The 13,031-nt window shown below is 48.1% G+C and overlaps 1 protein-coding gene across 1 annotated transcript in view; it reads left to right on the top strand.

Annotated features, from left to right (window-relative positions):
* PSKH1 (protein serine kinase H1) overlaps nt 1-7,463 on the top strand; it is a gene marked incomplete at its 3' end in the record, with an annotated part of 32,966 nt that extends 25,503 nt beyond the window's left edge. The window contains exon 3 of the mRNA XM_082489614.1: nt 7,146-7,463. Coding sequence (XP_082345740.1) covers nt 7,146-7,463 — 318 coding nt within the window. The remainder of the gene's footprint in view (nt 1-7,145) is intronic.
* Between the last annotated feature and the right edge of the window lie 5,568 nt (nt 7,464-13,031).

The raw sequence follows: 13,031 nt of genomic DNA, 5'->3' as shown, positions 1-13,031 counted from the left end.
CCGGGTTTATTATCTAGCGGGGCTGAAGTTGCGGATCGGGGATGCGCCTCGTGTTTTACGCAGCTTAGAAGTTCGGGAGATGCTTTTGTAGGAAATGCTGGTGCATCTCGCAAGCAGCAGCCGTCATTCCTGAGGGGCCAGAGCTGTTAATCTCCGCCGTGGGAATTTATCCCGTTGTCATTAAGGCTGTAAGACAGACTGTGGCACAGGTTTCATATTTGGTTGAAGTGGTGCTAATTCTGGACTCCGTACCAGTCGCTCACTTGGGCTGATGTAGCTGTTTCGGCAGCCATCCGGTGAATCACGCCAAGGAGCGGTGGCTGAAAACCCCAGCAGAAAAAAACTCGCAGAAGCTCCCTGATTTGGCTCGCTTTGGTTGCACAAGCCAAGCCGCCTGTGCTGGCATGATAGAGAGCAGCAAAATGGGAATGAACGTTGAGAAGATGGCATGCTCATCTTCGGTGGCGTGGAGCATCTCTCTTAACGGTGATAAGGGTACGATATGAAGGCGGTCCCTCTGGCCACATGGACATGTTCAGCCCAGCCTATCTGCTGGGGCAGGCTCATTCCCAATGAGATTTTTTTTTTTTGTCTTGTAAAACTTTAAAGTAGCCGCCTGATGGTTTTCTGTAGGTGAGCGTGCCAGGAACCCGTGTGCTGCTGTAGGGCTCCTCACTCTCCTTGGTGCTTTGAAGCTTCTCCAGACTCTTCCTAGGAATCAATGAGGCTGGGATACAGTATTTTTTGACCCAAGAGCGATCTTTTGCAGCTGTGATAACATGCTTTGTGCTTCGTGGTTTTGTAAAGACCAACCGGCCTTTGCAGTTCTGAGTGTCCCTCACCTTCCCCATAACATCGTCTTTAGAGCTCACGTCAGTTCTCCTGAAAACAACACGTAACTTGGGTAGGAATCGGGAAATCAATATGTATTTTTCCTTCAGCGGGTACTGTCAAGACTAAAAGCAAAGCTTGGAAGTCAGATGACTGCTGCTGCTTTTATTTGCACAGGACTAACCTGAAGATCCCTTTGCAGCTTTGTGTCTCTAGGGAAAATGTCAAGGAGCTTCAAAGTGTGTGTGTGTGTGTAGGCTTTGCACACAGAATGCTGCGCCCATGGAGTCAAGGAGACCTCTCGCCTGGCCAGGGAGAAGTTGCTCTTAGCTTGGAGAACACTGTAGTCAGGCTCAAGCAGGTCACCTGTAAGAAATGGGTCTGTCTGAAGTTTGCCTGCTTAGCATCTCAGACTTCATTCACGGTTTCACCAGGCAAGGAAAGCACGATGAGACTTTGGGGTTTGAGCGTCAAACAGAGTGACCCTATGCCACTTGAGTGACCCTATGGTGGTCCTCTAGGTTATCTACAAAGGTGCAGGGTGCTGAAGGGTGTCACCTGGGCCTGGAGGGATGCAATGGGACAGGCACTTTGACGAGGAGGGAATTTTGCCAATAACAACTGCAGTTCTCGGATAGATGACATCCATATACATCTTTACAGTCCGTCTTCCTTCCCCTCTTCCTGAGAGGCCTCTTGACCTCTTGGATTCAGCTGTTGAATAGGATAACTCTGCACAAAAGACAGAAGTGAGGAACGGATGACTGCAGAGCACATCTCAAAGATCATGAGTTACTAATTGCTGGTTTTCTGTTTCAAATATCCTCACAGTCACCAGAGCAAGTTCAGAGGTCTTTCCTGCCTCTTGGGGATCTGCGTGTGCCTGAAGGTTTGTGCTAGTTAGTGGGTAGGATGTGGTTTTGGTGGGACTTTTGTTGTTGTTGTGGTTTTTTTTTGTTGTTTTTTTTTTTTTTAATTTAAGGATCCTTTACAGCTTACAGTAGTACTAGGCTTTACTGCATCTCATCTCTTCTGATCTCAGAAGCCCGGCAGTCCTGCTCCTGCCTGGTGAACAGAGGGAAGAGCACCTTAGAGCTCTGGTCCTGTAAGCACAAGCTGGTAAGTCTTCCCCAGTGCTTCTTGATGATCAGATAAAGGAGAGCAAAACGATGGCAAGACATCCTCCTTCACCCTCTGCTGAGCCTGCACACCAGAGTAAAGATGTGCTGCTGTTTCCTTTGGCTTGATGCAGGGACCCTCATTATTTCTGCGGTAGGGTGAGCTGTTCAGATTTACTTACTGCAGCTCTTCTGCCTTTTTTTTTTTTTTTTTTTTTTAAATTCTGCTGGATCATGTGTTTAGCCACTCTGCTAAATTCTGGAGTTAGAGACATTACTTTCCAGAGGATGTTCAGTCCTTCGACGTGAGGGCCAGTAGTCTACAGTGTTAAACTAGTTTGTATCCAATGTTTGGCTCATGAGAAATTAGATTTGTGAAACAGATGCTGCGCTGGCTATCCCAGACAGAGGACGTGATTGCAGTTGTTTGAAAAGCTGGTTCCCTGTAGGACGTCTCTGCTGGCATTTGGCAAGTACTGCTGAGGTTCTGCTCAGAATATGGCTATTCTACCTTTTTTTAAAATATGTAGAAAGACACCAGAACTACTGTAGTACCTTTCCCTTCTGGAGGAATGCAGTCTAACAGAGGGAACGCCGCGGAAGTTATACTCAAACTGCATTACGTTTGAAATCAGTTCGTAGGGAACAGGGCTGCAAAGTGCACAAGGATTGGTGGCTTCTCTTCATTTTTCTGCCGCAAAGGAGAAGAATTTGTCATCGCGGCAGTGAGATTAAAGGCAGAGCTATCTGATGGGGTTTAGCTGATGCAGTGTTTCATGGCCACTGGGTGGGAGCATTTTCCTCCCAAGCCATTCTCTTTCTCCTCAGAAAAGCAGAATCTCCTGTAGATCGCTTCAGTTCTGTCGTGTGAGTGCACCTCGTGTCCTGCGCTCATGTCCTCCTTCGTGTTCCCCAAACACACCAGCGTTGACCTTCCTCAGCTCTGACGCCAACGCTGCTGCCTTGTGGTGTTCGTCGGGAGCGGTCCTGGGGTTTCGCTAAGTTAAAACTGCTGTTTTGCCAACTGACGCGAGGTTTCTGGAGAGTGGATGCATTTCTCCAGGGACTGGGGTTGAAAATTGCTAAATTCATCCCACTCAGTGCTTCAGTAGAATGTAGCCTTACCTATTTTTAAAGAAAAAGCTTCAGTGTGAAATAAAACCAAAGATGCGTACGGTGCAGCAAATGAAACCTCCGGCTGCATAAACAGATCAATAAACTGATTTGTGTTTGCTGACCGGAAGAAAAATCTAATTGCAAGTACTCCATACTCGACGTTTGTGGTGAAGCTAGGGTAATTGGGATAATGAGAAATCCAATTTGCTTTTGTTTGGAGTTTATTCTTCTTTAGGTTTCATTAAACTGGACTGGTGCAACGCACGAGGCTCTCAAGGCTAAGGCTGGTGGTGTATTCACAGCTTCTAGGTCTTCAGACTGATATGTTCTTCGGGGATTTCTTCAAATTCTGAATTACTGCATTTGCCATCTTTTAATATGACTTGAACTAATATTGTTCCTGGTGTTGAGAGGCTCGTTTTCGCCCGCCAAAATTTCCTGCTCTGTGCTGGGCAGCCATCGCTTGTCTGACGTTTGAATACATCTGAACGGCTCCAATAGCTCTCTGGTTGCCTCAGGTTCCAGATCTGTGCAGTTACTAACATCTGCCGGAGGAAATGGGGCTTTCCTGTGTGTCCTGAAGATGTGTTTCCAAGAAAAATACTGTTGTGTCAGTCCTTGAGTATTTCTCATTTGAGTGCATCTCTTTGGATTTAGGTAAAAGAGAGAGGATGGAGATCATGGTGTGACTGTACCTCCGTGAGGGCCAATGTTCAGAGAGGTGAAAGATTTTTAGATGGATGGGGAGAGATACCCCAGGAAAAAGAGCAAGGTTGGAATCATGCGAGTACGTTTTCTCCATTTGAGTGGAGAAAAGCTGTTTCAAGGTATCTAAGTCATCTCGATTGCAGGTACCAGTGATGAAGATGGTAATAAAGAGTTGTTAAAACGTTGTCATTGCAAGGAGAGTGGAATTGTCACCAGCATTTACTATCACTTTGAGTTAAAGTCAGTAAATTGGATAGGCATGTTGTTGGCTTAGACGTCTCATTAGCATTATTTGGAGAGTGAGTCCTCGATGAAGGGAACAGAGCGGGGTGAGCTCTCTGCCTGCTGGGAGGAGGATGAGGAAAGAAGTGATCGGAGGTTAATGAGGTGTAGACAGGTAATGATGACTCGGTGATTTTTAACTGTATGAATACCTGGTAAATGAGTCATTAAAAAAAAAAAAGAAACTACAGAAAATAGACTTTTTAAAAGAAAATAGACTTTTACAGAAAAAGACTTTTTAAAAGTCTTTGAAGGCAAGCCTGGTAGAGTGGAGGCAAAACCTCTTGTTGCTGGGTTTTGTTTCGATCTGTCCATCTGTGGAAGAGAGAAGAGAACCCAAAGGTCGTCTGTAACAGGAGATCCGGAGTTTAAAAGGAAGGTGATGTGTCGACCTGCCAGTTGACACACGGTATGACCCTGGTGTTATCTGAGATCCTGCCAATAAAGACTAAACCCTGCAAGTTGATTCCCTTTGCTGTCACTTAACAAAGCAAGCACCTTATCCAGAAGCCTGGTAGGAAATCTGTAGGCTTGAAATGAGATTTATGTCTCCCCATGGCAGAGGCGGATTTGGCTTTTTGGTTCTGTTATTATAAATAGCATAAAAGCTGAGCTCTCCGAAGGGGCTGGAGTTCTGCAGAACAGACCAGTGTGTTCAATTGCGATCATAACCTTTTATTGTGGTTTTCGCTACATTTGTAGAGATTTTTTTTTCCTATTTAATTTATCCGCTTTATAAACGAACACTTTAATGAGTCTCTGATCAAAGATTGTCCCTGTTCTATTCTGCCAAGTGACTGCTTTTTCTTCTTCCGTTGTCAAGATGTGTTTCATCAGCTAAGAAAAAGTGACTTAAGGCAGGTCATGACAAACTAATTATATTTGAAAGCAGTAGATAGAAAAGCTTGAATTTTAAGAGATTTTTTTTTTTGTGAACTGATTTTGTTCTTGAAATGTGCGGGGGGGAAGGGGGGAGTGGATTTTGGATGCGGTTTCAAAGCACAGAAGTGGTGTCTGATCCGCAGGAGAAGGCTGTGCTTCCTTCCTGAGCCCTCTGGCTGTAAGTAGTTCCATTTCTATCCTCAATACGCTCAGGAACACTTATAGTTTTTTAATTCATGTACCGGTATTTTCTTGATATCAAGTCGTTTGTATCATTTTCACTCTCTTTCTCTTGCATAGTTATTGCCAGCGATCATATATCTCACTTTAGCTAAGCTGAGTAAGCCCAGACTGGTTTAGTTATCGCTTGTAAAATAAGACTTTCTGTCCCCTGACCGTCCTAGCGGCCGGTTCCTTAGCTAGAGCTTGTGTTCATCTTTCCCGGCCGTGCCACTGACCGTCCGTGGTCCGGGGCTGGCAGCAGCTGGCTGTAACTCTCGGAGCGTCCTGCCTTTCATTACGAAATCCTCCCGGGGATTAACTCTCTTGCTGGTGCCTCTGAGGCTTCTGAAAGAGAAAATTGCTTTCAGGAGCAATAAGTTGTGGACCTGAAAAGAATCAGTTCATACCTTTTTTTTTTTTTTTTTTTTTAGACCTTTTGTACGAGAAAACGTCGTTATATCTGACTGTATGGTTGGCAGACCCCGAATTTTAAAATAGCTGGGCTCTTTTCTTCCTCACCAAATGAAGAGAGGAATTAAAGACGCAGCACAGCAGCCTTTTTCTTTTTGAACCACACGTGCCGTTTCCACTCGGTTACACGTATGTGTGCGTACACGACCTTAATTATTGTATCGAAATCTTTGCTTCATTCCATGAATCTGCTCAGGCTGTTGTTTTGTCTTTTGGTTTGTTTGGTTTATTTTTCAGGCTGCTTGGGATGTGGCCTCCAGGTACTTGAAAAATTCAGTCTTGGTGGTTTCAGGAGAGGTGAGACCCACACAACACCCAGTGATTGCAGAAACCTTGCCTGGGTCTATGTGACACTTGGGTTTTTTTATGCTGGCCACGCTGCAGCCTCCACTCCGTGCTCGCAGCAGATTTTGCCACGGTTTTCTTCCTAGCTTTCTCCACAGCCCAACCTTCACCTCGTGCTAAAGGAAATGTTCTCACATTAGGGCGAATACGGTATTTTGCCAGAAATGAAACGATTCCAGCACACGTGGCTGTAGGTGTTTGTCTCGTCGTAACTTGTTATGGCTGTGCTTCTCTGTATTGCGGGGATATAGGAGGCATTAATTATAGAAATAAATCATTATTTGGAGCTTGTTTCTTTAAAACTAGTATTTAGTAAAAAAACTCCCTTCCTCTTTTCCTTGGTAAGCATTCCTGAAAATTCCTTCTATGTAACATTTCTGTATATTTACCACGTTTTATGGGGTTGTTTCCAGCTGGGCTGAGTTGGCTGTTCCAGGGTTGACCAGTAGCAGCGTCCATCTCCTAGATTTCCACCTGGGAATGAGACCAAGTACCATGGCAGAAAAATCTCCCTACTCTTGGTTTCAGGGTTGATGCAGAGGTCAGTGCTTGCTCACTAGATGAAGGGTCAGAAGAGAATCAGCGGTCTGGGGTCGGGATCTGTTCATTGTGAGGAATACAGCTCGCATCCGTAATGGCTCTGTCGGATACAGAGCACTTGGATTGAGGAGGGTCTTGAACGGGATACAGTTACTGTTCTTTTTGTAATAACTGTATGATTTTGGAAGATGATGTGAGAAGATGAGGCGGGAGGCCTCAGGGCCAGCAGCTGGAGCAGGACATAGGTCTGGGAAGCCGCGTTTGTGTGTGTGTGTGTGCGTGTGTGTGTAGGTGTCTGTAGGCTTGAGGCACCTGGGAAGACTGGGATCCGGGGTCAGCTACTGGGCAGGCTGAGCGCCTGAGCCCCGCTGCTGGATGGATCCACGCTGCACTTGATGTACGTGTAGACTTTTCCCACTAACAGCTTCTCCCCCTGACAGCCTGTTAAGGAATTGTGTCCCATTCTCCTTGGGCAGATGCTGTTGGTTACAACTTGGAGGATTCGAGGATGAAAGAGAAAATGGAAGAAGCGGAATGCCCCGAAGCACCTTTTGGAGATGGGAGGAATTAATTAACCAGTGAAGCTGTGCTGGGGGTGTTTCATTCTAATAATCTCTTTTTGTGTTTCAGCCCTGGCCCAGTGTGTCCAACCTGGCCAAGGATTTCATCGATCGTCTACTCACGGTGGACCCCAGCGACAGGATGACAGCCCTTCAGGCCCTGAAGCACCCATGGGTGGTCAGCATGGCAGCTTCTTCCTCCATGAAGAACCTGCACCGTTCCATCTCGCAAAACCTTCTCAAGAGGGCCTCTTCTCGCTGCCAGAGCACCAAGTCCGCGCAGTCCACCCGCTCCAGCCGTTCCACCAAATCTAACAAGTCGCGGCGGGTCCGGGAACGGGAGCTGCGTGAGCTCAACCTGCGCTACCAGCAGCAGTACACTGGCTGAGCACTGGGCTGGGACCTGCCGGGCGTCTTTCCAGATGTCTTCTCTGCAGCGTAGGTGCGCAGCACCATTTGCTGCGCCCTCGCTCAGCGAGGAACATCCAGGTTCCTCCCTCCCTCCCTTCCTCCAGGTGTCCTTCCCCATCCACGAGGAGGTGTCCCCCCCATGCGGAGGAAAGGGAATCGTGTGGTGGCCATCCCACCCTGCGAGCTGTGCCGTGGGGTCTCAGGCAGGAAACGGGGGAGCCCTTGTGGGCTCAGAGCACAGCTCAGAGCCTCAAGTAATACACAAATTAAGGAGCCACGTGGGGAGAAGAGCTCTTTCTGTAGCCCAGGAGCTTGGTTGTTCATAGTTATTTATTAATTCCAGAGCGTTAAGTTTCTCTCACTTGCATATGAAAACAAAACAAAAAAAAGAAATCACTTTATGTGTGTGTATGCGCACGTATGTGCGTGCGCATACACGTGTGGGTGTGTGTATGTATTTAAAAATTATACATACACAACTTCTGAGCTGGTTCAGTCAGACTCTGTGGTGCCTTTACGCGATGAAGCTGGGATGAGTCACATGCAGTTAGAAGGAGGATAGCTCTGACTCACCACCGGCGTGCTGCCCACCAGCTCCTCCTTGAAGAGATGCCAGACAGCAGTTTTCCGTGCTGGCTGGGAAGCTGCGAGGTTTCCCCTAAGGGTTGCCATCCGCCTGATGACGTCAAGGCTTTACTCAAGCTGTTCGAGAGCTGCCGGGCAAAAATTGACAACCAGGCTGAAGTGCTGCGGGCTCGGAGCTGGAGTCCGCTTCTTTTGATCCGGACTGGGTGGGTGCTCCTAATAGAGGGGTGGGAAGAGGATCGTCATCCTGCAGGAAATTCGTGGTACGCAGAGAGATGTCTTTGGCAAGGCAGGTTTTGGGGGGATTCCTTGAAGTCCCCCTTGAATTATCCCCTATTTGCAGCAAGACTAGTGCCTACCGTGCACGTTTTGTTGTTCTTGTGGCCCTGTCCTGTCTGTGACCCATTACGTGTCTTGCGCCCTTCAGACTAGCGTTACCGACCACGTCACTTCACCAAAACTTCGGTGGTTCCAGGGATTTGCTCCCTGTCTGCAGATTCTATGGGGCTCCCCTGCTTTGCGTGCCTGTTCTGCCCCGCTACTGCCGTCCCTGCTCTGGCAGAGTGAAGCGGTGGTGGGAGCTCTTGAAATAGCCACAAACGGCTCTGTAGCATCATGGCTGGGGCTTGAGCAGCAGAGGTCCATTCCTGGAGCGTCAGGAGTGATATAATACCCTGGAGACGTTGCACAAACGCCTTAGAGCTGTTAGGGGTGACTTAAATCCAACAGGAAAAATGCTGCCTTTTGGGTTTTCTTGTGCTGGATGGGAGACGTGGGGCCCTCTTGTGAAGGACCTCTTGGGGGAAGGTGGGTGCTGTAGAGCTGCTCTTTGTGCCAAGCCTGCTGAGATACCTTCCCAACCAGTTAAAACGGCAAAGCGGGGCTGATGCCACAGTCTCAGGGTGGATTCGGCCTCTTGTGGTGGCAGAGACAAGATCTTGCGGTGAAGGAGAATGCTGCATTTTTAAACTTTTCAGGTGAGGCCATAAGGTTTGTGTCATGCTGTGCGCTTGGGAAGTGTTGGCTTAGCTCTGGGCCGGAGATGCCGGCTGCGCAAGCTCGAGGGGCTGGCAAGCGTGGCCTTTCCACCCGGGATTGATGCCCGTGCTGCTGTGTTTTAGTGTCAGCAAGGTTTTAAGTGGTCGGTTGCATCTCCAGGGAGCTTGAACTCTACTGGCCGCAACCCCGCGTGGTCAGCAAACAGCAAAGCATCTCAGTTTCAGTGGGAGAAGACTGTGTTTTCTGTGCTAAAGGAAAAAAGGGAATTTTTAGGGATGTGCTTCCCACCCCAGAGCTGGGATGGGCCATAACCGCTGTATGTGCCCAAGCGTGCGGTGGGGAATGCACCAGAGGAAGCCTGAGCACAGCCAGCGCGTGTAGCAGGGGTCAATTCTAAATCCTTTGTGTGGTTCAGTGCTGCTCACGTTACTGCAAACAGTTCTTCAAAAGCAGCAACCGCTCCGAGACAAGCATCAACTGGAAAATTGGTCTTCCCCTGTAGGTTAAGAGATGGGAGGATGCTCGCTCAGAGGGCTTCTGGTTCTGAGCCGTCACTTGGAAGAGTCTTCTGCATGTTTGGAGCATCACACCCAGGCACTGTGATCTCTTTGCCCTCCTGGGTGCTTTCATGGCCCTCCCCGGATTATCTTGCGTGTTTATCCTTAAAATAGGTATTTTGCCTACACGAGGAGGTCAAACTCATGAACTGAGCCAATACCTCTAGAACCTGAGAGCCTTTCCTTTAACCACTAGACCACCAAAATGCACCGATGTTGTGCAGATGTCTGTTCCTTCGTGCTTTCCCTTGTGGGGGCTAAACGAAGGTGATGAGAAGGTGAGGGAGGACCTCGAGCTCTGGTCTGACCAAGTGCGTTTCTCCACCAAACGGAACGAGAATCTTCTCATCCGTGACAATTTTTGCTTTATTGCTCTTTTCAGCAATGGGGTTTTCAGCTGGAGAAGTTCAAAACGATGTCATTCGTGGTGACTTTGGGCTGGAATATGTTTTGGGAAGCGAGGTGTTGCTATTTAAGTTCCTGGCACTGTCAGTTTTCTGCGGTGAGTTGGCAGAAGGGAGGATCCTTCATGTGCCTGAGCACCAGTGGGTAGCCGCAGCCCTCCTCTTTGGGGAAGGGAGGTGTGGCGCTCAGGCATCCCGCTAGCAGGGAGTTGCACCAAAGAGGACCAAGTCCATCCCGTAAGGGGCTTTGGCTTTTCTAGAAAACAGAACTCTAATTCTCTTCACAAATGCAGTGTTTTCCCGTTTGCATGGAAAAATCAATGTAAACATGGGGAAAATCTTCATGGGCTTTCCTTCCATCATTTGATTATAACACTCTTGGCTTAATCCCTTTTCTTTTATTTTTTTACATTCTGTATTTGCAGAAACTCAGACGATAACATGTGCGGGCAGAGGGGAGACTAGCAGAGCTCCGCCCGTGTCCCTTAGAGCCCTGGCTGATCTTACTGTTTCCACTCTGGCCGGAAAACTGCGATGGTCCGAATGCTACGTTGCAAAGTCCAGCTCAAAACAATTCCTCGGGTGCTTTTATCTGTGCGGTTGGGGCACGTTTTCAGCTGGGTCTGGCAGAGTGCTGTGATTTTGAGCAGTAGTTCAGGTGCCTTCAATCTGTCCCCTTAAGAAGCTCTTCACTGTGAATTATCTTGACCATCTGTCTTCGTGTATATTCCACAGGAGCATCTCAGCTCTCGGTTTATCTCAAGTCTCAGGAGTTTACGCTTTTCAGGAGTGCCTTGTTTGGGGATTTTCGAAGCTAAAATCTCTGAAATGGCTTTTCTTTTGTTTGGTTTTTAAATCGTTTTCTTTGGCTCTTAATGGTGGCTCTTAATTTGTCTTGCAGGGTGTTGGTTTTGTTCTGTTTTTTCTTTTGCGAGGCTTCCTCTGGTACTGGATTAGCCGGGAGAGCGCAGGTAACGCGCGTGTTCCAGGCTTTCGCTGAGTTAGCTTTATATTAGCTGGTGTGCAAATCTCTGTAAAGGAGTGCTTTTGTTTTCCATGCTTCTGTTCATACAATGGAAACGAAGCTGGAATGACACCTAGTGGCAAATTGCAGTGTGTCTTTGTCCCAAGTACAGCCCTCTTCTTGTTACCTCCCCACTCTTTCAGGGTGAGATGCGCTTTGTAACGAGCAATCTGGGTTTGGTGTGCTGAGTGATGGTCCTGGACCACACCTGCAGTCCCAGATGCCCAACAGCTTGCTCAGCCTGGCACCGTTTTCTCCTATACTGTTCCCAAAGACCAGCGTTTTTAACCCACACAAGGATGAGCATGGGTCCGCGTGCACCCACGTGAAGGGATGCTGGATGCTGGGGAGATGTGTGTGGTCAGATCCCCCCCCCCAGGGTCTAAAGGAGGTGCTCACCCTGCCTTGGGGAGACATCTTTGGGGACACTAGGAGAAAGCGAAGACTGAAGATGCTGAGGCTAGAAGCAGTAGGTCTGGGACTTTCTTCCCATCGTGAGACAGGACGGAGCAGCTCAGGGTGTTGCTTCCCAGCGTATTCTGTTTCAGGGAAATGTGGTTTTAAGGAGTAAAGGGAATTACGGTTGTTTGTCTTTTGGAACTTAGCGGTACTGTGTAAAACAATCCCATCGTTTTGTCCTGAGAGTTTGGCTGCTCTCTTGGGAGAGACCATTACAACTTCAAAGAACGTGGCCTCCTTGATTTTTATTTTTTTTTTGAGGGTTATTGGAAATGAATGTGAAAAGGTCTTCCAGAAATAACACTAGGTGGTCTACAGACTCGCATCCAGATTTTTGAGTACGTAATATATTTTTCTATGTGTTTTGCTACAGCAGCAATTACTTGTCCGTGTTTGATTTACTTCTCACCCTTCTCAGGCTTCTAAAAAAACAACATTTCAACCCAGTAGCGGTAAACTTCCCCCTTCCTTCAACCCAGGTGAAATCTGTGCTGTTTAACACCGAGATTGTGATAGCATCCAGATGCTCCCGCCCGTTCCTGGACTGCGCCGTTCTTGGAAACGTGCAGCCGTACAGGAGGGACAGCTTTATGGCCTCGTGATGAGAGTAAGCCCAGACAAAAGGGCTCTGACCTGTTGGCTTTGGTAGCGGTGTGGAAACCCGCTGCAGCGTGGGGCCTGCGTTACATACTTGTTTTGGAAATGAGAAAACCTCAGGCTTTTAAATTCTTTGGACGTTTTCATCTTTTAGGTCAGATATTCAGTTCTGGTAGTTGACGTTCTTTCTTATACCCTGCTTCATTTCTCAATCCTGTTTTCTACCGGGGTGTTTGGCTGAAGTACCAATAGAGTCAACTTTAATGTAATGCACAAACTGGAAGAGGAATCGTGGTTAACGCAGCTACTGGGCAGCGAGCCTGGATTTGGCTCTGCGGGAGCCGTGGTGGGTCCTGGAGCCAGGTAACAGCATCTGTGTGGTGCCTCGCAGGTGGGCGAAGGCTCCCTTTGAGCACCCCTCAGCTCAGGCTCAGCTCAAGATGATCCTGTACCACCTCAGACAACCAGTGTGTGGCTGTTACGGGCCTTTTATTAGACCGTGTGGGGCCGTATTCCTATTTTAAGTGACGATACTAAAGCTTCAAAGGGTTTGAGGCAGGGTAAATTAAAACCTCAATTGGTTGACTTAATTTAGTTTTCTAAATGATGCAGAGCAACACAGAGATTGGCTCTGGGGGGAGTTGTCACCCTCTGGAGGAGCTGCAAACTGTTCTCTGGCCGCAGTGTGAGCCTTTGGGTTTGCGGGGAGGGTGGTTGTGTCCTGACCTCTCAACCAGCTCGGCTTCATTCCTGGAAAACACGGCAAAGTGCCTGTACCGCTCGGTGCCCGATACCCAGCCCCAAGCCGCTTACCCCACTCTCGGGAGGTTTTTTGGTGCTTTTTCTGACCGCTCAGTCTCCACTTTCAGCCTGGATTAAGAAAGCAGCTCTTGGGTGCTGCGGAGGAAGGTGCCTACACA

Source organism: Vanellus vanellus (assembly GCF_965231255.1).
Source record: "Vanellus vanellus genome assembly, chromosome: 12".
NCBI classification, from domain to species: Eukaryota; Metazoa; Chordata; class Aves; order Charadriiformes; family Charadriidae; genus Vanellus; species Vanellus vanellus.
Note: the sequence above shows the minus strand (reverse complement) of the source record. Positions and strands in the feature narration are given on the sequence as shown.